At 39.1% G+C, this 25,035-nt stretch overlaps 1 protein-coding gene across 1 annotated transcript in view; it reads left to right on the forward strand.

Annotated features, from left to right (window-relative positions):
- Positions 1-7,706: 7,706 nt before the first annotated feature.
- The window catches only part of SPAG17 (sperm associated antigen 17), a gene marked incomplete at both ends in the record, with an annotated part of 215,536 nt that continues 198,207 nt past the window's right edge, over positions 7,707-25,035 (forward strand). The window contains 1 exon segment of the mRNA XM_082833052.1: positions 7,707-7,787. Within this exon segment, the coding sequence (XP_082689178.1) occupies positions 7,707-7,787 (81 nt within the window).

A 25,035-nucleotide genomic window follows, 5' to 3' on the forward strand; every position in this document is an offset into this window, starting at 1 on the left:
CAGCCAAAGCTGGAACAACTGAGTTAAGTGCCAAAATAAATAATGTAGTATTGGATTGTAACCCAAAGGATAAAATAAATATTTATGATTCTTACTGATGTAAATAAATGATTGATTGATTGATTGAATAAAATAAATGAGAGTAGAAATTTTCTGATACAGAAGAATTTCAAATATTTATGTAGATACTGCCCCCCTCAGGGAGGTAGAACATAACTCTCCAGATTTTAAATGTGGGCTGGGACTGCACATAGTGACTTCCTTGCAAAGAATATAGTGTGGAAAGTTGGGGGAGGGGACACTTTATGGTGGAGATCTAGATTAACATCCTCAATGATAAGGCATGTTGAGAGTAGGTACTCTTGATGTGATGTGATTCTCATGAATGGTACCTTATGTCTTCAGTCTTTCTCCCAAATCCCATGACTCCTGCCTAAGTATCAATATAAGAAAAACATCATACAAACCAAAATCCAGGGACATTCTGCAAAACATTTTACAACCCCAAATTGTCAAATCATCAAAAACAAGGAAAGTTTGAGAAATTGTCACAGTTTAGAGGAGCCTAAGGAAACACGATATCTCAATGGACTGCAACCTCCTGGATGGGATCCTGCAACAGAAAAAGGACATTAGGTTAAAAGTCATTAGTTAATAATAGCATATCAATATTGATTTATTAGTTGTGACAAATTTAACATGCTAATTTAAGATGTAGGGAAAACTGGGTGTGAGGTATATGGGCACAATGTGCACTAGCTTTGCAACTTTTCTGTGAATCTAAAACTATTGTAAAATAAAAAGTTTATGTGAAAAATATTAGCTAGCATATATTGAGGGCACAGTATATGCCATGAACTGTACTAAGCAGTTATATCTACTGACTATTTTAATCTTCACAACAACTCTGTGGTGCAAACATGATTATCCCCATTTCAAAAAGAAACTGAAGCAAAGAAGGGTAAGTGATTTGGTCAAGGTTGTCACACAGCCATCAGAGGGTGAACCAGGAGAAAGAATTTTGTCCTGTCAGTACAAGATGATCTCTGGAAGTGCCTCTTGGCACACGATTTGATTCTCTGATTTTTAATAAACCTTTGTTGTATTGAGGAAGGAGTCTATGGCAAGTCAGAAAGCTAATATGGAGGAGTTTGGGAAACTATGATAATAAATAAATAGGGTTTCAGACTTCTACCAGAGTGAAGTGGGAGGGAGAAGAGAGTATGGGCATACATGTGAGTAACTTAAGCTTTATATAGGGACTTCCCTGGTGGCACAGTGGTTAAGAGTCCACCTGCCAATGCAGGGGACACGGGTAAAAGCCCTGGTCCAGGAAGATCCCACATGCTGTGGAGCAGCTAAGCCCGTGTGTCACAACTACTGGGCTTGCGCTCTAGAGCCCATGAGTCACAACTACTGAGCCCTCGTGCCGCAACGAAGAGTAGCCCCCACTCACCGCAACTAGAGAAAGCCCACGCAGCAACGAAGACCCAACGCAGCCAAAAATAAATAAATTTTTTTAAAAAAAAGCTTTGTATAAACAATTTCAATAAAATGAGGAATTTACTTAGCAGGATAAATTGGCAATGGTTATTACCCAAAAGTATAGTAGAGAAAAATGGCCACACTCTAAAGGATTAAGACAGCTGGCTCAGATGGCGTGCATACTGTTAGGCAAAAATAATCATAAAAGTTTTAAAATGTGGATGATTGACAAATTGTATAACTTGATTGTGAACAAAAATAGAAGCTTAGAGTTTAATAGCCAGCCTAAGCGGGGGGGGGGGGGTTGGGGGGGAGGGAAACTATGGGGGCATAAAGAAGGCACTGCTATGTACAAAAGAAAAAGTGTAACAATCAAAGCATAACAAAGAATGAGATTTTGTTTAATATAGCAGAGAGTTGAAATATAAGAGTCAATGAAACCATTATTTTGGTAGGTGAAGTTAGAAATGGTTGGCTCCCGTAAAGGAAATAGTGGAAGAACTGAATAGATTCATTCAGAAATGGAGTGAGGCAGAGAAAGCAACTCCTAATATGACCTTTAAAAGCAATATTTGTTCTGCTGATTGACTTGTGCATCGGCTGAAATTATTTTATTTTTGAATGAGTATTTTCTTATAGTCTTCCTTTTCTTCCTAATATCTGACTTCAAATGTTTTCTTTTTCCTCATATTCTTTCCTTATATCCACTTACATCAGCCATAAGATGGAGGTTTCATTGGAAGTTTTCTGAGAATATGTATTTGGAAGGGGACAGAAATTGAGTGTAAGACCTTTTCCTAACATCTGGGAATCCTTCCTCCTTTTTTAGACTGACATTTTCACAAAACATAGTTAAAGTAGATTTCACTAAGATGGTGTTCTTTCTATTAAATTCTTACTAGAAAGAATCTTTAGGTTTCAATGAAATCCCCTCTTAAATTTCTTAAAAACATAAAAGATGTCAGTGTGGTAAATATTTCTTTATACTTCACATAGAAGCCAATACTAATCGATATCAAAAAAGGTCAAAAAAATGCACACAATAAAAACTGTGTATTGATATGATTTTTAAAGAATGCTCTGCATATAAAACCATAGGAAATGTAACTTTTAAAACTGCACTCTTAAATATTAATGTATTAGGGTTCTTCAGAGAAACAACCAATAGGAGATCTATATCTATATCTATAGATAAAGAGGTAGATAGATATTAAAAAATGAGACTTTGGCTCATGAGATTTTAGAGGCTGAGAAGTCCCTTTATCTGCTCTCTGAAATCTGGAAGCCCAGGCAAGCCAGTGGTGGGCAGTTTCATTCCAAAGCCAAAGGCCTGAGAACCAGGAGCACTGACATTTGAGGGCAGAAGATGGATGTCCCAGCTCAGGCAAAGAGATTTGTCTTTCATCTGCTTTTTGTCCTCTTCAGGCCCTCAGTCAACTGGATGATGCTCACAGAATTGGTGAGGGCAATCTTCTTTACTCAGTCTACCGATTCAAATGCTAATCTCTTCCAGAAATAGTCTGACAGACATAGCCAGAAATAGTATTTTACCAGCTATCTGGGCATCCCTTAGCCCAGTCAGGTTGACATATGAACAACCACCACAATTAGTTTGATCCAAGAACAGTAAGAAAAATTACCTGCATAGGAATCACATTCAAATGAACACTGATGCTATTTTCTTTTTTTATATTGAAGTATAGTTGACATACAATTTCAGGTGTACTACATAGTGATTTAACATGTGCATACATTATAAAATGATCACCATGGTAAGTCTAGTAACCATCTGTCCCCAGACAAAATTATTACAATGTTATTGACCATATTCCTTATGCTGTATATTACATCCCTGTGGCTTATTTTATAACTGGAGGTTTATACCTCTTAATCACTCCTTCACCTGTTTCACCCCCCTCACCTTCCTCCTCTCTGGCAACCACCTGTTTATTCTCTGTATCCATGAGTGTGTTTTTGTTTTGTTTTGTGTGTTTTTGTTTTTGTTTTTTTTAGTGTGTTTTAGTGTGTTTTTGTTTTGTTTTTTTTAGACTCCGTACATAAGTGATATCATAAGGTATTTGTCTTTCTCTGACTTATTTCACTTAGCATAATACCCTCTAGATCCATCCATGTTGTTGCAGATAGCAAGATCTTACTTTTTATGTCTGAGTAATATTCCATTGTATCTACCACATCTTCTTTATCCATTCGTCTGTCAGTGGACTTTTCCAAAGACTTCGAAGTAAAGCAGCCAACCACCACTGACCTCTTTGTTCCTACATCCAGCAGGCATTTTTCAGACTTTCTTACCTGGCTTCTCAGTAGCAGTCAGGACTACTGGGCACTCCCTCATTCTGGAAATACCCCCAGCCTTTGGCTCCAGTGACTCGAGCCCCACTGGGATTCCTTCCTTCCTCTCCGGCCACACCTCCACTCCCAGGCCATCCTCTTCCTCACAGCCACTGACCGTTGGACACCTAAAGCTCAGCCTTAGGCTTTGCTCCCCTGCTCACTGGGTGGTCTCTCCAGGCGGGCTCATCCACTCAGGCTCGATTGCTACAGATAAGTAAATGACCCACCCATGTCTACCCCTGCTCTGAGTACCAGGCCCACATATCCAGTTACCTGCTTTACATGTTTGGATGTCTCAGGTGTATACAAACTGAATTTCTCTAAAAACCAAAGTCCTAATTTCCTCACCAGCCCACTCCCAGACCCTTTTCTTCTTCTGGTATTCCCTATCCCTATAAATAAAAACACCAATCAACCAGTAAAATAAAATGATATTTAATCAGAGAAATTCATATTCTTTCATAGAGATGGGTATGTTGTAAAATACCACATTGGGAGGGCAGAAGAAACCTAAGCAAGCACACGAAAAGTCATTGAATAAACAAATGATCTATGAGTTTGAAATATAAGAGGAAACGAAGCAGCTTCATCCCACTGAACAGGACCCCTTTTCTCAGTAAGTGGAGCACCATGGTGCCTACAGATAGTCTTAATTTGGGTGCGTTTGACAGCAGAATGTTACACAAAAGTTGGAAGCCAGCAAGAGCAAGATTTTAATTCATGGAAACAAGGAGTGGCATGTATAAGATAGAAAAAAGCAACTCTGCATAGTTGCATTTAAGATGTACAAGATCATAGTCAGAGACAAACTTCCTTGGAAATCATTCAGACGTCTCCCTAGTGGTACCCTGCATTTTTTTAGGAAGGCTGAGAGAGAGTGTCAAGCTGGAAAAGAGAAAGATAGAAGCTGAGGAAGGAGGGGCAGCAGATACCACTGTTGGTCTACACCACCATATATAATTCTCCCAGCTCCTCATAACCCCATGACAAATCATCTTTTCTCCCTAAAAGATTGCTCCATGGTCCGGCATGATACACTTTGGTATAGGTTCCCCTCAAACATAGATTTTGAACTTTGTCCACAATTTTAAAAAGTTATTATTTAAAATAGTGCAAATGTATAAGTAACAGACATCTGATAAAACATTAAGAAATCAAACATTTAGCTAAGCATTTAGAGAAATGACTTACCATGAGTTATGGATTTTGAAATAGTCCCCAAAGGATTTTTAGCAAATCCCTTCACTGAAGACATTTAAAATTAGATTCAAAGAAAAACTTGAGTGAGAGAATACTCGAGTAAAAACTCCCACACTAACAAATATGAAACAGATGAATTGTAGCTTTTCCTATTTTTTCATATATACAACTGTTATTTATCTGATTCATTAAAACGTAGATTGATATTCTAAATGCTTGGCCACAAATTACATAAAATAACATAAAAATTAAATCAGCAGCACTTCATTATGGTTCCAGAGATGTATAGTTATATGACAAGACATTCAAGGCCAAAACGGTAAACTTTGAATATTGCTTTTATCATTGACAGAAACAGGGTTCCTAGGAAGTTCCTCGTTATAAAGTGATCTACTCCCAGGCTTCCCACAATTCACTGGGGATTATGAACTGCAAGCACTGCAACTGATTTTAATTGCCACAATGATGCATAAGGAGAGATGTGATATCTGGAGTAACTGGCTTCGAAACAATGAGGAGCTTTAAAGATTAAAGTCAACACTTTAAATTGCACTCAGGACGGAATAGGAAGCTAATGCTGACCATTGAAAGCAGGTGTAATATTCTCCATATGTTTTGGACCTTGTAGCTGAAAGAGATCAAGCCCTCTGCATCACACACAATAAAAACTCCAGGACAATGCATTATAACATTCTATTTGGAACGTTACAAACACAGTAATCATGATGGTAAATAGCACAACCAGATAGTGAAAGGTGTTCTTAGATGTAGGATGCCAATCTGAGAAACCAGAGGACATCTGTGAGGCCTTCTGAGCTGAGGGCAAGCAGGTTGCTGCAGCTAAATGTACTTTGAATGGCTGCAGTCTTGGCCTAGAAGCGAATTGATCCATAGCTCCTGATGTTACCTGGTAACAGTGGAAACACTGGACACATCAGTAGCTGCCTACAACCTTTCATGTATGAGAGTCATGCCTCAGACCTTACACCTGAATAAGAGTTCACTGAACTTACTATAAGATCAAAGTGTAACACTTGAAAAGAATAATTCCGTAATCACTGTTTCCTAAAGAAACAGTGCATCCCTAAAAGTAGGCGATCCTTGGTGAGCTAAATAATGTTAAACGCAAAATCTTACTGGAAAAACTGAAACAAACCAGGAGTGACTCTGCCAATGTGAAAGAAAATTCTCCAAATAGCTTTGTTTCAGCCACAGACATATGGGAAAATTTATGTAGTAAAGTATATGCTTATAAAGTTTCAACTTATATTTAGTGGGGGAAACAATTTATTATACCAAAAGAGCATAAATGTATGACAGATGGTAATGATTTTTTTTCTATTCTTGCCAGGGTCCCCTTTTAGCTGAACGGCTTTTGCTTCTTAAAACTATGAACATTGTCATTCACACCTATTTTCTGAAATTAAACAGACCAATTCTAAGATGAAACTCCCTATACATTGGGTTACTGTATAATGTCTTCCCCTTTGTGTCATAAATTATCTAGAGTACCACTTTCTCTGGAATAATGAAACAGGCCAAAACTGGCAAAAAGTATTCTGTAATAAAACCTTTATTTTCAATTCTCTAAATCAGTTTTGGAAAACCTATATTTAAATTTATCCTGATAGGTCTTTACAAAGGGATCCATAAAAGATTGTACTGGAAGTGCATTCTTCCATCCTGAAATCTTCATTTTTTTGAATTTTAAAATGTTTAATTCTTTAAAATCATTTGAATCCTGGATTCTAAATCTGGTGCCATGAGTGATACACTGTGGGACTTGGAACAAGGCTGTTGTAAGAATTAAATAATATAACTGTGTACAGCATATAACCAGTGCTCAAACAACAAGAGTTGTTATTACCATTATTATGATTACTATCATTATTACTTTGGGAACTCTGTCTGATCAGGATATTTTAGATACTGGTGCTGCAGGTGGGGAAAGGGGAAAAAGACTCTAGTGAGCAGTGGAGGACAGTGTAAAAGAACTGGGGCTACTCAGGCAGAGAAAAAGGTTTATAAAGACAGTAATCCCAACTATAATTATATAAAGGGTCCTGTGGAAGAGTGATTGGACTTGTTTAGTAAGGCCCTGGGAGGCAGAACCGAGACCAAAGCAGAGGATGGAGGTCGGGGGACAAATTTGGCTCACATAGTGAAGCATCTTGGGCAGATTAGAGTGGAAGAGAAAACTGGCATGGGCCATCTTCCGAGGAGAGTCAGTTCTTCATTCTAGGTTACCCAGGGTGAAAGAAATCTTGGTGAAGAAGTCCTGGACGGGATTCCAGGGATTTTGAATTTCAAGACAATGCCTCGGGCCAGAGAAGGCTCTAAGAAGAAGCAGAGGGTAGAAGTGAGTAAAAGAAAGCTTGACCAGCTCGAGGCCAGCCTCGTCCTTTCCCTCTCCACTTGCACATTTCTTCTGATGGGAAATCCTAAGATTTAACCAAGGAGACTGGAGTCCCGCCCTCAAGTTTGCAGCGCGCTCCGGGAAACTCAGTTGCCATGGCGACAGAAGCGGTTGACCTGAGGATTCAGAACAGGTTTGGCAGAGGGGAGACAATTCCTTCAGGAACTGGGCGTGGCTTTGGTTACTATGGCAGCGGAGACGCTTAGTCCAGGCCTAGGCCTGTTTAGAGGCCAATGCTCCTCCCATTCTCTGCATGGCACCCAAAAAAGAGAACGGCGGGACCACAGGTTCTAAGATGTGGGAACCCTCGCTCATCGCCGCACCCTTCAACCAGGTATGCCCAGAACCCCGTAAATCCTCTCTGCCCCCCCGCAATGCTAAAGCCCGACCAGACCCTGCAGGCAACTCTGCCAGGCTAGCCTTCCCTTCCTGACGCCACCGCTGTCCCCTCCGAAAATTGTACTTGGTACTGCTCTCCCAGGCCTGATGGTTTCACACAAAACGATCCAGGGTCCCATCCGCAGGGAACACTTGACGAAATGAGCGTTAAGGGAAGAAGGAAGGGGAAGCGGATCTCAAAAGGTGGTGAAAGGTGCGTGGTGGTGAAGAGACAAGGTGTCCTTCTGACACCTCAGCATCCTCTTCAGTGAAGTCATCCAGATGGCACTCCACAGTTGTACTGGGGTTGTCCTTACGAACTGCTCGCTTCCTCCTGACTTCTCCTGAAGAGAGAAATCCTATTGGATCATCTGTAGCCTGGTGCATAGTACAGCTTTAATAAATGCTGTATGAAAACAGACATGGAATACCTAAGGTATCAACATATTTAATACAAGTGAGCCTTCTACAGATAGGAAAGGATGACTTTCTTATGTAATGCCCTGATACAACAATATCAAAAGTTTTGATGTATTTTGAAGGTACTGTAGGAGATCAGAGTACTGAGGGGTTGGCTGCTAGACTCATCTGCAGGATGACACAAAGGCAGTCTATAACCCACCTGCCACATGACGTCGAATTGCCATGACAGAACTGACTAGCTCCCCACGTCACTCACACCCGCCCACCTCCAGTGAGCTGGTCAGCCCAATAGTTCCTGTCATCTGCTGCCAGAAATTCACTTCAACACTAAGTTATTTCTAAGATGACATTTGGAAGGAGGAAGCTAGATTCTGGGAATTCCAGCCTGCCGTTGCAAAACACTTTAAAAACTAGAATTTTTTTTTTTCATTTTCTATGTGTGTGTATGTTTCACTAGAGAGTTAGTACTTAAAGGAAAAATACATCTAAAGTCTTATGATGCCCTCATGAGAAATGTCTACCTATTTGTCCTTATTTTCCACTATAATTGTTTTTTCCCTATGAACAGTAATTCTGTCTGATATGAAATTCTACCAGATGAAGAATTTCATGAAAGTAGTTAAGACACTGCCGATGCTGACATGATGTCATGGAATTTGGGGGTATTTCTATAACCTTAGGAACGAAGGATGTCAACTCAGTAATTCTCAGTTACGTTCTCAAATTCTTAGATGTTTTTTGAAATACTCTATAAAAGACCCTCTCTTTTGCTTTTATAAGTTAGTGCTAGCCAAAATAATTTTTTCTTCATTTTCTTTGAAATTGTGTAGGCCAAGTTTGGGCTTGGAGTGAACATTTCTGCTTGAATTATAAACTGCTGAACAACAGAGTTTGATGGAGCTGCTGACATTGCATTAGCCTTAGTGCTGCAAATATGAAGCTATAATTTTCCTAGTTGAGTGGAAAACCTAAAGGCACTATTTTCCCTTATGGCTTGAAAACCTGAAATAATTTTCAGCTTTCTTGTTCCTGCTTAAACAATATAATTTCAATAAATCTTACATATTAATAGAAAGAATTTGAACTCAAAGCAATATGTAGTTTTAACTACAACAAGTAAACTTCTTCAGTTTGTTGAAATGTGGGTTCTTTACGGCAGGGGGAAGACAACTACCCTCCACCTCCTCTCATATTTTTTTCTCAGCTTGGTTTCATGTCTGATCCAAGAGGAAAATTCCCAGATTAAGCCAATGCCCAGAAGCATGCCCTAACCGCCAATGTAACAGACTCTGAATTTTGGTTAAAGATGACTGTAGATGTGTGAATTCCTTGTTCATAGGGCTCAGCAAAGTGCTTTGCACATATTGGGTGCTCAAAAAATGTTACTGCTTTAGTTTCCAGAGTCTCTTTCCATAAAGTTGCTACTTCTGTGCAAACTGTGCTCCAGTGTACGTGGTTGAGTATGTGTGTGCTACTGTGTGTGTGTTGCGTGTGTATTGGGGGGTCGCAGAGAGGGAATTTTTCCTCCCAGTCTTCCATAAGCCAGTTTAGTAATCCTAATCAATAGTGATTTTGAACTCATATTCGTACTGAGCTGCACTAGAGTTGACAGAGAATAAGCAAGTTCACAATTTGCTTTTAGTGAATGTACCTTGTATCACTGTTTTGGGCTGTCCTTTCAGGCTAGAATAATCATCAATTTCTCAGTACATTTTAGTTGGTTCTAAAACATAAAATGATAGCAAATAATACAAGGCAGTCTATTACTAAGCACTAAATGATTATATAGAGTCTGGACATTAGGAGGATGAAAGTGGGCTCGGATAGCCAGGAAATGCTTTATAAAATACTTTCTTCTGGCTGAGCTCTAAAGAATAGGTAGAATTTGAGTGGGTAGAAGGAAGGAGGACAATTATTTTAGGAAAGAGACCAGCATGTGCCTTAAATAAATCTGGGACACTTAAATTGAGAGAGAGACAAATGTAGGTTAGACGGCTCCTGGGGGTACATTGCTCATAAATTAATTCTGTCAATCAAATGGTCATTTACTAACTTTGCTATCCATGTATCAAATATTTAGCTTATTATTGTACATGTGAATAAATAATATTATTTGTGAGTATATTGTGTTATTAATATATGCAAAATATCACATCTCAAGTTAGATATACAGGAAATATTTAGGTACAAGGTTATAAAAATGCATCTTAGTGTGGGCTTTATATGACATAGACATATTTATGATATCTAGCAGCATTAAGAAGTTAAAGATACTGTGGTATCATAGAAATTAAAATCTTTTCATGAAACTCTCAAGGCAGCCTCTGCTGGCCACAGTGAGAGGAAGATGTGTTAACCCAGGTGCTCAGTGACAGAAGGTGCTATCTGGAAACATTTTGGTCTAAGATATTCTTATTTGTATTTTTTACTGTGGTAAAATATACAGAACATGAAATTTACCATTTTAAACATTTTAAAATATACCATTCGGTGGCATTAAGTATCTTCACATTGTTGTGCAACCATCACCACCTTCCATCTTCAAAACTCTTTCATCTTCCCCAGCTGAAAATACATCCATTAACTAGTTTCCCCACCTCCCTCCCCCCAGCACCTGGCAACCCCCATTCTACTTTCTGTGTCTACAAATTTGACTACTCTAGGTGCCTCATGTAAATGTAATCATACAGTATTTGTCTTCTTATGACTGGCTTATTTCACTTAGCATAATGTCCTCAAGCTTCATTCGGGTTGTAGCATGTACTGGAATTTCCTTGTTTTTAAGGCTGAATAATATTTCATTGTCTGTATAGACCACATTTTATTCATTCATTCGTTGATGGCCATTTGGGTTGCTTCCAACTCTTGGCTATTGTGAATAATGCTGCTATTAATATGAGTGTGCAAGAATCTGTTTGAGTCCCTGCTTTCAATTTTTTGAGTGTATATCCACAAGTAGAATTGCCAAATCATATGGTAATTTTATTTTTAATTTTTTGAGAAACAGCCATACCATTTTCCGTAGCAGCTATAACATTTTTATATTCCCACCGGTTTCTCCACATCCTCGCCAAATGCTTTTAACAGTCTGTGTTTTTTATTTATATACTTATATATAACAGCCATCCTAATGGGTGTGAAGTAGTATTTCATTGTGGTTTTGATTTGCATTTCCCTGATTATTTTTGATGTTGAACATCTTTTTATGTACTTTTAGGCCATTTGTGTATCTTCTTTTGCCCATTTTTAGTAAAGTTGCTTGGTTTTTTATTGTTAAATTGTTGAGGTTTTTTTTTTTAAAATATATTCCGGGTATTAATCCCTTATCAGATACATGGTTTGCAAATATTTTATCCTATTTCATGGGTTGCCTTTTTACTCTTTTTCTTTTTTTTTTTGCGGTACGCGGGCCTCTCACTGTTGTGGCCTCTCCCGTTGTGGAGCACAGGCTCCGGACGTGTAGGCTCAGCGGCCATGGCTCACGGGCCCAGCCGCTCCGTGGCATGTGGGATCCTCCCAGACCGAGGCATGAACCCGCGTCCCTGCAACGGCAGACAGACTCCCAACCACTGCGCCACCAGGGAAGCCCTGCCTTTTTACTCTTTGTGTACTGTGATGTACAAAGTTTTTAATTTTGATGAAGTTCAGTTTAAGTTTTCTTTTATTGCCTATGCATTTGGTGTCATATCAAAGAAATCATTGCCAAACCCAGAGTCATGAAGATTTTACCTTATGTTTTCTACTAAGAGTTTTCTGCCTTCCATTTAGGTCTTTGGTCCATTTTTAGTTACTTTTCATTTATAGTATGAGGTAAGAGTCCAACTTCATTCTTTTGCATGTAAATATACAGTTTTCCCAGCACGAATGATTGAAAAGATTGTCCTTTCTCCAGAGAAAGGGTGGGGCAAGGGAGAGTAGAAGTGCCACAAAATTTCCTACCGTATTGAATGTGGCTTTTTATTGATTTTGGGCATTCATTCGGTTGCTTTAGATCTTTGACTGGTTTCAGAGGTCCTATAAAGTTATTTTAGTCAATCTCTGGTTGTTTTTCTAATGTTTCTGTGAAGGACAGAGGGCCTAGAGCTTTCTAGTTGGCCATCTTGCTGATCTTACTGTGGTCTGAGAGATTTTGTAATCAACTCTGATTTTCTCCATTTCTTACAAACCTACACAGCAGGTGATGCTGGGGAAGGGGAGGTTAGTAGAAGCTTTGCTCATGAAAATTTAGGAAAATTTACCAAAATTGTTCAAACAGCAGAGCCATTCCTTTTAGAAGCCTACAGATTGTCACGTGGCTTCAAAATGAGTGAGCTACGTGTTTCAAATGGAATCTTGTGTTATGATCAAGACTTTTGCGTTAACACAGTGGGGAAAATCCTCACAATGTTATCTGTGTTAAGTGACAGCATGATACCAGTATAGTGAATATTGAGAAGCCAGATACAAACCCTTTTCTTTTTCTTTAAGGTATTATAGACTTTTGTCCCAAATATGTTCTTCAGAATTTGAGGGTTCTCCAAAGTTTGTTTGAGTCGATTTGGTTCGGGATTTTGTTAGTTTTAATTCTTAAGTACTTCCGTATTTTCAAATTATCCAAGATGGTTATTTCTTTTCATTTGTTCCAAGTTTAAGTTCTCCTTTTTAGGTGTAGCAAGAAGGCAGCCATAACTTGTGAGACCAACTACTGGCACAGCAATTATTTCATTCTCTTACTGTGACCCACCATAGAGAATGTTAAAAAAAAAAACAACAACAACAGAAAAAAAATTATGGCAATCTACACATTCCCTAACCCAGCCAGCCTCACTATTCCGATTCACTGATTTCATTTTGTAATGATGATTTCAGATCCCTAATACCCAGCTTAAGGGAATGGATACTCATTGTCATTTGCCTTGTATTTATCATTAAAATTTTGCTTCTTGATTAAGCCTTCAACTCTTCTTTAATACAAATATCCACATATTTTAAAATAATGATTCCTTTTTTTTTTTTGGCCATGTTGGGTCTTCGTTGATGCACGGGCTTTCTATAGTTGTGGCGAGCGGGGGCTACTCTTTGCGGTGCGCGGGCTTCTCATTGCGGTGGCTTCTCTTGTTATGGAGTATGGGCTCTAGGCACGCGGGCTTCAGTAGTTGTGGCACACGGGCTCAGTAGTTGTGGCTCACAGGCTCTAGAGTTCAGGCTCAGTAGTTGTGGCACCTGGGCTTAGTTGCTCTGCGGCATGTGGGATCTTCCTGGACCACGGATTGAACCCGTGTCCCCTGCATTGGCAGGCAGATTCTTAACCACTACGCCACCAGGGAAGCCCTAAGCTGGCCCCCATTTAACCATCACATTGAATAGCTAGAGGCAAGACATTCTCTTCCTTGAAGCATAGACACACAAAGGAGGCAATGAGCTGCTGGAGAAAGCCCCAGCTCTGGGGCCAGGTAGACCTAGGTGTCGAATCCTGATTTTGAAAGGCCTAATGGGTGACCTAGAGCAAATGTCTTACCTTCTCTGAGCCTCGTTCTCCTTTTGTCATATGGAGATAATAATATCCACCTCAAAGATTTGCTGTGAGGAGTAAATGATATTTATTTCATTTCATAAATATTTTATCGCATCTGGCATCTAATAACCCTTCAATAAGAGAGTTCACTCCCTGCATCCTGCTTTTTCACTCATATTAGTCTCTTTGCTTGAAATGAATTTCCACCTTCCCTCCCCTTGTCAGGCCCATTCTTCGAGGCTCTCATAAAGCCATGCCTTGCAGTGAGCTTTCCTAAATACCCTAACCCACATTTATCTTCCCCCACCTTGGATCTAGGCTCTGTCTTTTACAACTCAGTCCTTGGTTGTGAGAATGCCTTGAATTATTTGCTATCATTTCATGTTTTATAGAGCACAAGTATTGATGTAATGTGAGCTGCTTCACAGAAAAATCATATCTTATACTCCTTACATCTACTCTACAACGACCAGCACGTTTATAGGCACACAGAACCACACTCAAACTCTGTACAAAATTAATTCACTGATTTACTTTGAAATATGAAGAAACCTTTATTGTAGAAACCAGGACAGTTAGACTGAGGAGATGTTTTCTAAGAGAAGAGGAAGGGACAGAAAACATTTATATAAAAAAACCATCATAGCAGATATATAGGCTGATTGTAACAGTACCCCCAAAAGAACTATGCAATGATTCCATTTCACTTCACAGAGATATTTTATCTGCCAACCAGGAGGCATTTAAGTGAATGCTCTTTAGAACATATAGTTAGCAGTTTCTCCTCCTCATTAGACTTCAGCTGAGGAATAATATGTTTCTCTTATTAAATGTAGCTTAGTGACAATAGCTGAGTTGTGCACACTTGAAAAATAGTAACAGAATTTCCTTGGAGTCTTGAGCAAAGCTTCTATCTTATAAAGGTTTGGAAAGTAGATAAGGGTTCCAGATAGGTATTGCTGAAATTATTAATACTCCAGACCTCTTAAAGTTGTAAAGTATATAGATACTAGAATGATAATAAGCAGTCTCAGTAGGTTTGGGAGGAAAACTGTTCAATTGAATTGAAGTGCTTGAAACCATTATAAATGCAGTTTATCAAAAGAGAAATACATTTTATGGACAGACCCCCTGAATAACGTTTGAGAGGCAGTGAAGAATTTTTCAACTTTTTTGATCTTAAACAGTAAGCGATTTCTCATGTTAATGTGTAAGACTTACTGGAAATCCTCATAATATGAGCTGAAGACTGATGTCTGGCAGCAAGCATATTTCTGAAATTGGCTTGGATTTTATTACTATATTTTCTGAAATATGCTTTCATTGATATTTACCAAACAGATTGCCAGTTCACACAAAGGTTGTTTTAATAAAGGCCAACGAAAACAACTGAGCTGCTAGGAAGAATGTTAAGAGGGAAATGGACTTTTCATAACCTCACATTATAATTTATCTTTTTAGACAAAAATGTATTATTTGAATGAGTTTGGAACCAAAGGGAGTTCTCATGTCAAAATATCTACCTAGATGGTATACGTGATTGTTTTTATAGCAAATGAAAAATATTAAATACAAGTAAAACGTAAGTGTTGCCAGTATGAGTTTGGCAACATACTAGGGAAATGTTAAGAAATGGTGAATGTTGACCATGTTTCAGCTCTAGCCATAGAAACCGTCATTGGCTCCCAGTTACCCACAAGATAGAATGCAAGATGTTCTGCCTGGCTTTCATGGCCCTGCCTAATTTGGTCTTTCTCTGCCCATCCGTCTTTATCTTCCTTTACTCCAATTGAGTGGTCTCTGTAGTATCCCCAGGCACATACTGACTTTTCCCATGTAGTTTCCTGGCCTGAAGATCTCCCTGCCTCCATCCTCATTAAAACCCTCCCTTATATCTTCCAGAAGGGAGCTTAATCACATTATTCTGGTCCCTACTGACTTTTCTCCTTCCACTAAATTACTTCAGTGATTGTTATCTTTTAGTTTTTAATTAATTAATCTATTAATTTATTTTTGGCTGCATTGGATCTTCACTGCTGCACACGGGCTTTCTCTAGTTGTGGCGAGCGGGGGCTCCCCCTCGTTGCGGTGTGCGGGCTTCTCACTGTGGTGGCTTCTCTTGTTGCGGAGCACGGGCTCTAGGTGTGCAGGCTTCAGTAGTTGTGGCGCGTGGGCTCAGTAGTTGTGGCTGTACTCAGTACTATATTACTGTATAGTAATAGTTTCCCCTCTCTCTCCTAAATTTCTTTCAGTCAGTCCTCCCGTTGAAGTCCCTCTTTTCCTATAACCAGTTTATTTGCCATTTTGTGACTCTTTCCAGCTATTCAATCTGTTTTTAGGTTTTATGCCCAAAACTCAACACAACTTTCCAAGTACTTAGACCCTCTGGTTTTGTACAGTTGTAGGGCAATGTTTTCTATTTTGTTCCCACTTTTTTCTACATCTGGTGAGCCAAGGCATTTCAGTGGAACTGCAGCACATTAAGCTGATGGTTATGGGGAAGCATTACATACAGGTACCTTTCCTGTAACTGATCATCAAAGCTTCTAAACTTCTTTTTTTTTTAATTGAAGCATAGTTGATTTACAATGTTGTGTTAGTTTCTGGTGTACAGCAAAGTGATTCAGTTATATATCTATATTCTTTTTCATATTCTTTTCCATTATGGTTCACTACAGGATATTGAATATAGTTCCCCATGCTGTGTAGTAGGACCTTGTTGTTTATTTTATATATAGTAGTGTGTATCTGCTAACTCCAAACTCCTAAATTATCCCTCCTCCACCCCTTTTCCCCTTTGGTAACCACAAGTTTGTTTTCTATGTCTGTGAGTCTGTTTCTGTTTTGTAAGTAAGTTCATTTGCATCATATTTTAGATTCTACATACAAGTAATATCATACGGTATTTGTCTTTCTCTGACTTACTTCACTTAATATGATAATCCCTAGGTCCATCCATGTTGCTGGAAATGGCATTATTTCATTCTTTTTATGGCTGAGTAGTTTCTACTAATACAGTAGTATTCTCTCTCTCTATATATATATATATGCCACATCTTCTTTATCCATTATTCTGTCAATGGACATTTAGATTGCTTCCATGTCTTGGCTATTGTAAATAGTGCTGCAATGAACATTGGGGTGCACGTGTCTTTTCAAATTAGAGTTTTCTCCGGATATATGCCCAGGAGTGGGATTGCTGGGTCATATAAAGCCTCTAAACTTCTGACTGGAGTTTAGATTATGTTTTCTTCAATGCATTTACTTATATTTTCCACACTGAATCTCATCTGACACACATGCTTGCTCAACTCAGAAGGCTTTGTGAAATCTCCCTGCAGTGTTTAATTGTCCCCTTGGCACAATGTCATTGTCACAACATCTGCCAGTGAAGCCAAGGCAGGGTGGCAGAGGAAGGCCCATTGCCTAGGAATCGGGACATGCTTCTTGCTAGCTGTGTCACCTTGACCAAGTCTCCATGTCATAGATTTTTTACCCCCATCTGCAAAATGAAGGAATTGGACTAAATGGCAATGGAAGAAATCGCCTAACATTAAATTCTGAAAGTTTGTGTTTCACTGTAACTATTTACGTATTTTGTATAAAGGCAGTTGAATAAGACATATACGAGGAAGGTTCCCAGAGCTCCCTGCTGTTAACACTTCTCCATCCGGAGAGATGTCTGCTTAACTTCGCCTTTGTTTTTTAGCCAGTTCTCTGTGACAAAACATTTCCTCTACTTCCATGGTAACTCAATGTTTTTGGTATGTAAACTTGTGAAATGCTTTCTAAAATTAAATAAATTGTTTCCTGGCTTCCTCTTGTCCTCACCCCTCACGATCATGATTCTTTGTGTTGTTCTTACTGTGTTTTTGCTAAATATGACTATAGTGTGTGGCCTTGGGTGGTACAGACAGCATAACAGTTACTCAGGCAGGATATATTGAATAGAAATGGAGAGGAAATCCCCCAAATTATATAAGCACCAGTGAAAAATCATGGGATCTCTAAAACTGTCTATGACTCCATATACGTATTTAATAGTTGAGTTTTGGTTAAACTAGTTAAAGGTTACGAATATTGACTTCAACTGCCTCTGTCTTTTTTTTTAATTTTTTATTGAAGTATAGTTGATTTACAATGTTGTGTTAATTACTGCTATACAGCAAAGTGACTCCGTTTTATACACACACACACACACACACACACATACGTTCTCATATTCTTTTCCATTATGTCAGCTACCTCTGTCTTCACATCAAGTATTTAGATGGCTGAGCAAGGATAGAAAGCGTTTCATTATTCACAGTTGTTACTATAATCATAAAGGTGAAGCATTAGAGAATGTTTATTGTTTAACTTGTCATGCATATCTTATAAATTTAGCACCAACCTAGGAAAATGTTTGTGGAAAAATGATTTATTAGGACCATATTTTCAACCTTTGAGATGGAAATAACTGTGAATGTGTTATTTTATTCTTTGTGATGAAGATGTCACTTTTGCTCAGAAGGGTATACGCTTTAAAACATAGTTAAAGCAATGATGACCTGTTTTTCTGAAGAAAGGTTTTTGTTTAGTCCCTCTTGTGTTCAGTAATTAAGAGCAATCATGTCTAGAGGCCAAAGATTTTGGTCGTGTGGAGCAGAATTTGGGGTCACGTGAAGTCCATATGGGAACTGGACCTCTGGCTATACCCTCATCAGTACTGTCTTCAAAGCAGCTGAGGAAATTCTCTCATCTTACACAGCGTATACCACATGAAGAGCCTCTTGGTGGCTTCACTGGAAGTTTGTTCTCAGCCTCCTTGGCAGCATTTTTTCTTTAGCTTTATCTCCATGTTGACCTCATCAGCGTCTCTAATTAGTCTTATTTTATAGAAGCCAGTGTTCCTCCAAAATCGAGGAGGTTGAAAGTTTCCTCTCTACTTTGAATTTTAGCTGCTAGAAAAAGTCTTTAAAATATCCAACTTAGTTTGGTCAATGAAAATTTTCGGTCAAACGAACAAGCACCTTGAAACAAAAGAACTGTATTTAAATGTTTCAAATGAATTAAGTAGGAAAGATTGTTCATCTTGAATTGTTCAGTTTGGGCTGGAGAAAGTGGGATTAAAATAAAATCAAACTAGGAAAGATGGACGCCTTCCTAGATCTTCCTTATGTAAGTCTATAGTAGACGTACCCCACTGGTCAATTCCAAGCCCTAAACATGGTCAGCTGTGGAGCTGGAGCTTCCTTCTGTAATGTATCTTTAGCCCAGCAGCAGTTGAGTCATGGGTGAGCCAGGGGGAGAATAGCAATTACTAAGTTGCCTACCATTATCTTCCCCAGATTTGGGGACAAAATTACCCTTTTAATGTCTTCTGAAAGTTCTCCCTATTTTTCTTCCTCTGTCCTGTTTTGGTATGGACACCTTCCTTCTAATCCCCCTCACTGCCAGTCCATCTCTAGGCTTCAGAGGAGCCAGAGAGTGGTCCTTGACACAGAAACATACTTTCATAGGGGAATTGTTTAAAGCATTCTGAATTTCCAGAATGTAAGATGGGCACATCCCAAAGTATAACTTTAAAAATGCATTCCAAAGGAAAATAGAAATAATTTCCTTTATTAAATTCCTAGAGTCCATATACTTCTCTACTAACGAAGAATTGAAGCTTGAGGCTATATCTATATCTAATGTGGTTTTTATATACAAATAATATGTTCTTTACCTGACATCACTAAGACATTCTCCTTTAGTAGATTTTTAAATATTGGAAATGGTTTAAGACTGAGTACAACCAGCTAGTAAATATGGAGTTTGACCATAGCTTCAGTAAGTGATTAAATTCAGTTGAAAAACATTTGTTCCTTTTGTATTAAACTACTGCCCTATGTACTACCTGGGATGTATAGAAAGGGGAGGATGGGTCAATGGAAAAAGGAACAATACAGCATTCCTGCCACCTAGAGCTAATCAGAGAAAACACAGACATAGAGCTAATCAGAGAAAACATAGACACCAGTGATTCTAAAAGTGTAATCCCTGGACCAGAAGCAACAGCATCGCCTGGGAACTTATAAGAAATGCAAATTCCCAGGCCCCACCGTAGACTTACTGAATCAGAAACTCGGGGTGGAGCGTAGTTTGTACTTCGATTTGTACTTTAACAAACATGATTCTCATGCACACTACAGCTGAAGACCCACACTAATATCATGACCTCAATGTAAGTACTATGTTACTCGTATAGTACTGATAATGAGTTTGCAAGCAGAGGACACAGTGGTCACTGCTGGGCTGAGATGTTTAGGGAAAGAGCCACAGATGAAGCAGGAATTTCACCTGGAAGCAAGGAATTCTGTATAAAAGGACCATGCTGAGCAAACAGAGAGCTGAGAAAACACATGACATATTTGTGATACATAATTAACCACTCACTAGGCACTGGATTAGGTGCTTTACACACACTATCATGGTTCATCCTCACAACAGCTCTAAAAATATTATTCCCATTTACATGGCAAAATTAAGGCTCAAGAACTTACATAGAACAATTTGAGAGCTGTGAGAGTTTAGAAATAGTGGGAGATACGGTGTTTAAAATATGTGGGGAAGAGAATGTAAAGGATTTTGAATTCTAGTAAGATAGAGTTTGGACTTACCCCATTAGAGTCTAAGAGTTAGACAATTAAAATACTTTCTGTGAGGGAAGCATGAAATGATTAAACTGATGTCTTAGAAAAAATTAATAGGTTAGAGATGGAAGAAGCTGGAGGCTCGAATAGACCCCGTAGAAGGTATTTTCAGTGGTCTAGGTTTGAGGTGGTTATAGGTTGAACTAGCCGAATCACCATGAGAATAAAAAGGAAGTGACAGATCCAAGAAATTCTAGGAAGAAAGTAACTGCGATTGCATATACAAAAGGAGAATGAGGGAGGATTTGAAGCATGATGACTGGGAAAAAGGGAAAGTCTCAGAAACTGACCAATTCAGTTAAATGAACTTGGATGATTTTTATTGTTTGTGATAGGATTTTGTTTGTTTTGTTTTTGGGGTATACAGAGAGGTAAAGAACTCAGCTTTCAGACATTCTGAGTATGAGATGATGGTAGAACATCAAAGTAGAAATTCATCAGGAAGTCCATAGACTATAACTCACAGTCCATGGTTGGAGGCATCGACTTAGGGATTGTAGTAGAGAAGTGGAGTGGATGCTGTGGGAGGACCTAGAATATCCAATAGAGAGAATGTGCCAGGAGAAGAACAGAAGGTTGAGCATAGAATTCTATGGAATATCTAAAGGTCCTCATTTATGAGGTAGAAAGAAAGGAAAGAGCCTGATGGTCAGAGAAGAAACAGCCACAGGAATAAAGACAGAATGAGAACAGTGTTGTGTCATGGAAATCAGTCCAGGGAGAAGGGCACGAAATGGCGTCTGAAGTCCCCACCTATGGAGATCTAGGGAGAACAGAGCAAGGCAACCATATTTGGTGATGAGGACACAATTAGTGATCCTAAAGGATGCAGTTTCAATAGAGTGAATGGTGGTGGAGGTGAGGGAGGGAGGTGGGAGCAATACTGTGGCTTATCAGGATCCAGGGCCTCAAGCGCTAGGTCCCATGTTTGGCGAGTTTGACTATGAAGAAAAGAAGATCCTATGGAAAATGGTTAGCGGGGAGACTGGGATTAGGTGAAGATAGCTATGCTGTTGTGAAATGGGATAGAGAGGAGAGGGCAGGAAGGGATTGAAAACTGGAGGGGGAGAGATAGGATTGATGGAACAATCTGGAAAAGCAGGTCAAAGGAAAGTGGGTCATTTGCTCTAGTACAAAAGAGAAAGGATCAGAATCTTTCCCTCAGCCCAAGAAAAAGGAGCAAGTTCTTCAGACTGGTGAAGGACGTACTGAGAAGAGAATGTGAAAAGGGGAAGAAACCTAAACAAAAGAGCTTTGCTCTTCTGAGGAGGTGGAGTTGTGGCCACTGTGTAGATAGAAGGTTGACAAACAAGAGACATAGGCAAAGAATTCCTTCCACTCTTTCTTCAATCAGCATCTGCCCGTGAGGCAGGGACATAAGACGCAGGGAGAGATGCGGTCAACAGTAAAACCCGTATCATTTTACGTTATGACTGTGCACATAGCTGCCTCCCTTACTAGAATGTGGGTCTTTTGAGAGCAAAGACTTCCTTCTTTTTTAATGCAGGAAAGCACAAAGGGTAATATAACAAGGACATTTGTACCATCGGGACAATTGCTAGTTTCTCTTTTTTTTAAAATAAACACTGGGAAAAAAATGGAAGAACACTTTGTCCTTACCCCCAGCCCCTGTTCCATTCCTTTCTCTCCCTTCCTAGGAGCACACACTGTCATGAATGCATATCCTCTGAGCCTATCTATGTATCTATTTATCTATATCCACGAATATTATGTAATATTGTTTATGATTTTTTTAATTTATACAAATGGTTCCATATTGTACTTACCAGTTCTGCAATTTATCTTTTTTTTAAATTCATCATTATGTTTTGAAGTCTAACCATGCTGAGAAATACAGATTTAGTTCATTTCCTTTCATTTCCCTTGTCTTATTAATCTTTGCATCCTTCATTTCCAGTGTAGCATAGGTACCCACATAGCAAAAGTTATTAGTGAATAAATTAGGATAAACAATATAACGAAAGAAATGGATACTTTATACAGCACTTTCTTATGGAATACTTTTAACTATAATCTCTTTTCTCCGTTATTTGTGGATTTTTCTTCCCCAGGCTGATGCTATTTAAGGGTAGTGATTAGGCCTTATGCCTATGCATTCTATTCCTAATGCCCATTTCAATGTTTGACACATAGTAACTCCTCAGTAAATATTTATTGAATGAATGAATGACTCCCTACTGTAAGTATTATTTTGCTAAGGTCCAGGTTCTGAGTACATGAGTGTTTTTCCAAGACCACGTGGTTGGAATCAGGACTAATGCTCAGGTTTTCTGATACTAAATCCAGTGGTCTTTTCATTATAACATTGAAAGAGCTACTGTAAGGACTATATTAGGAAATCAATAGGAAAGGAATAATTATAATGAATTACTGCCCTGATGTAACCAATAAATAGACTCCATGTACCTATGTAGTTAGGGAAAATTAATAACCATAACCAGGTCTAGGGCTTGAAATTTATCATAATCATTAACTTAGAATATATTGTCATGTGGTCCTTAAACCATGTGAGGTTCATATTATAAAGGAGATATGTGAATTATGAGGGCGTATAGGATTGCAGGAGGGAAGGAATGAGTGGGAAGCAGTTTCACTCAAGTACAACTGCTTTTGCTAAGGTCAGTGGTAACCTTCTAATTGCCTTGACGACATACACCACTGTTCTTCTGGCTTCAGTGACACCTCCCCTCCTGGCTCTCCTTCACCTCACCTTCTTGTCCACCTCCTAGAAACCCTTCCCTACAACAGGGACAGTTGAGTGGAGATCGGAAGGAAATTACAAGCAGTCTAGGAAAAAGATCTCAGGAGCTGCCTCAGATACCACCCACACTCCAATCTGCCCTCCCACTAGGAATGATTGGTACCGATCAATACCTTTAACCCTTCACTTGATGATTTAGAGGTTTTACCCCAGTTTCCTCACTCAGAGGCAGATCTCCATCACCTCTTGAGTCCCTGGAACAGCTCTTGGGTCCTGGGCAGCTGGAAAAGTCAGGATTGCTGTGCACAGAACGAGATCTGGGGAGCAACGCACCCTAACTCCTTTGACAGGCCAGTCAGAGCAACTGAGTGGCCAAGTAGCTCGCACAAGGGAAAGACCTTTTAAGGAACTTATTTTCATGTATAAGCACTGTTTGCCCACTTTCAAACTCCTGTCTTAGTCATTTTGGGGTATGCTTTACAGTTTGTTACATCTCAGACATTTAACCAGAGTAATTTAATAAATGCTGGTTGAGTTGAACCCCGCCTCTTTTTTTTTGTTGAATTGAGGCAGAACACAGATTCTCTACCACCCTTCTTGCTCAAGGTACACTCTCATAGTTTTTCTGACACCCTCAGGGAGTGCTTGGATAGTCTCATCGTTCCCTACTAACGTGACACAAACTCAGGTATCTAGAAGATCTGATACTGCCTGGGATCGTCCCTTCTTTCCCACATCATAATTTGAAGACCACAGCTTTAGACCTAAAAATCAGAGCAGGTGGTCAGACAAAGAATTTTTGTTCTGCTTCCAAGTATTAGAGACCGTATGGGGAATGAAATTTGGTTACCAAAATATTGGCATTTCTTAGACATTTTATTGAATTTTGGGGCAAATAGGATAGAGTGCTTGTAATCAGGACAGTCTTATATTCTTGTGATAGTCGGAAGTATCCTTGGGTGTTCCGCACTCACTCAAGATGAATGTAGAAATTAAACTGTATCGGTGGCTTTGTAGTGAACAAATGAAAAGTGAGATGTAACAAACCAAGCAGCAGCTATGGGGCGTGGATGGCTCATTAGAAAGAGCATTGGTTGGTTATTTTGTTTCCTTTGTGTAGCCGTAGTGCCAAAGCCATACAAGTTCATGGACTATGTCACAATGCTTAGGGAAAAAATGACATTTAATTAGACAAAGGAAGGTGGGGGAAAAAGAAAGGAAAGGGCTAAATTGGGATAACTAATGAGCTCATATTGAGTCCTGAAAATATATCTTAATTTTTAACGTGGAAGATAGTAATTCAACACTGAAGGGACCCGAGGAAGGCACAAAGGGGTCTCATGTCTGAGGAGAGAGTTGATGAAAGGTTGTAGCCTTTAATATCTGATGATGAAAAGAGATCTCCTTTCTTTGGGGTGAGTCCCTGGTTCCAACTTTACATTCGTGGAGCAATTAGCAGGACTCCTCTTGGCTTTGCTTGGTCTCCTCCGTTAGAAGAATGCCTCTGATATGTAATATTTGTTTGAAAACCCAAAGAAGCTTGTTTCCTTTTGAGGTTTGCCTTACTTTTTATGTTCTGAAGTTCATTTTGGACCTCAGATTTTGCTCCAAGCAATAAAATTGGCTGGATTGTACTAACATAATGGAGCTGTAATTTTAGCCAACTCTGGGGGTGGGGAGATAGTTAAGGTGTGTAGTGGTTTCTGTGGCTTCTCTGTGGAGTAGAATTCCCTGCAAAGCTTTTCCATGTGGTGTTTTAATAGCTGTCTTAAAACTCTCTGATGCATGGAGCAAAACCGAATTAGACTCATGTATGAGATTGCTGGGATGAGCCAAGAACCCTGAAAAACAAAAGACGAACAAACAGCCTAAGCTCAGAGGCTAAACT

Source organism: Leucopleurus acutus, assembly GCF_964270905.1.
Source record: "Leucopleurus acutus genome assembly, chromosome: 2".
Lineage (NCBI taxonomy): Eukaryota > Metazoa > Chordata > Mammalia > Artiodactyla > Delphinidae > Leucopleurus > Leucopleurus acutus.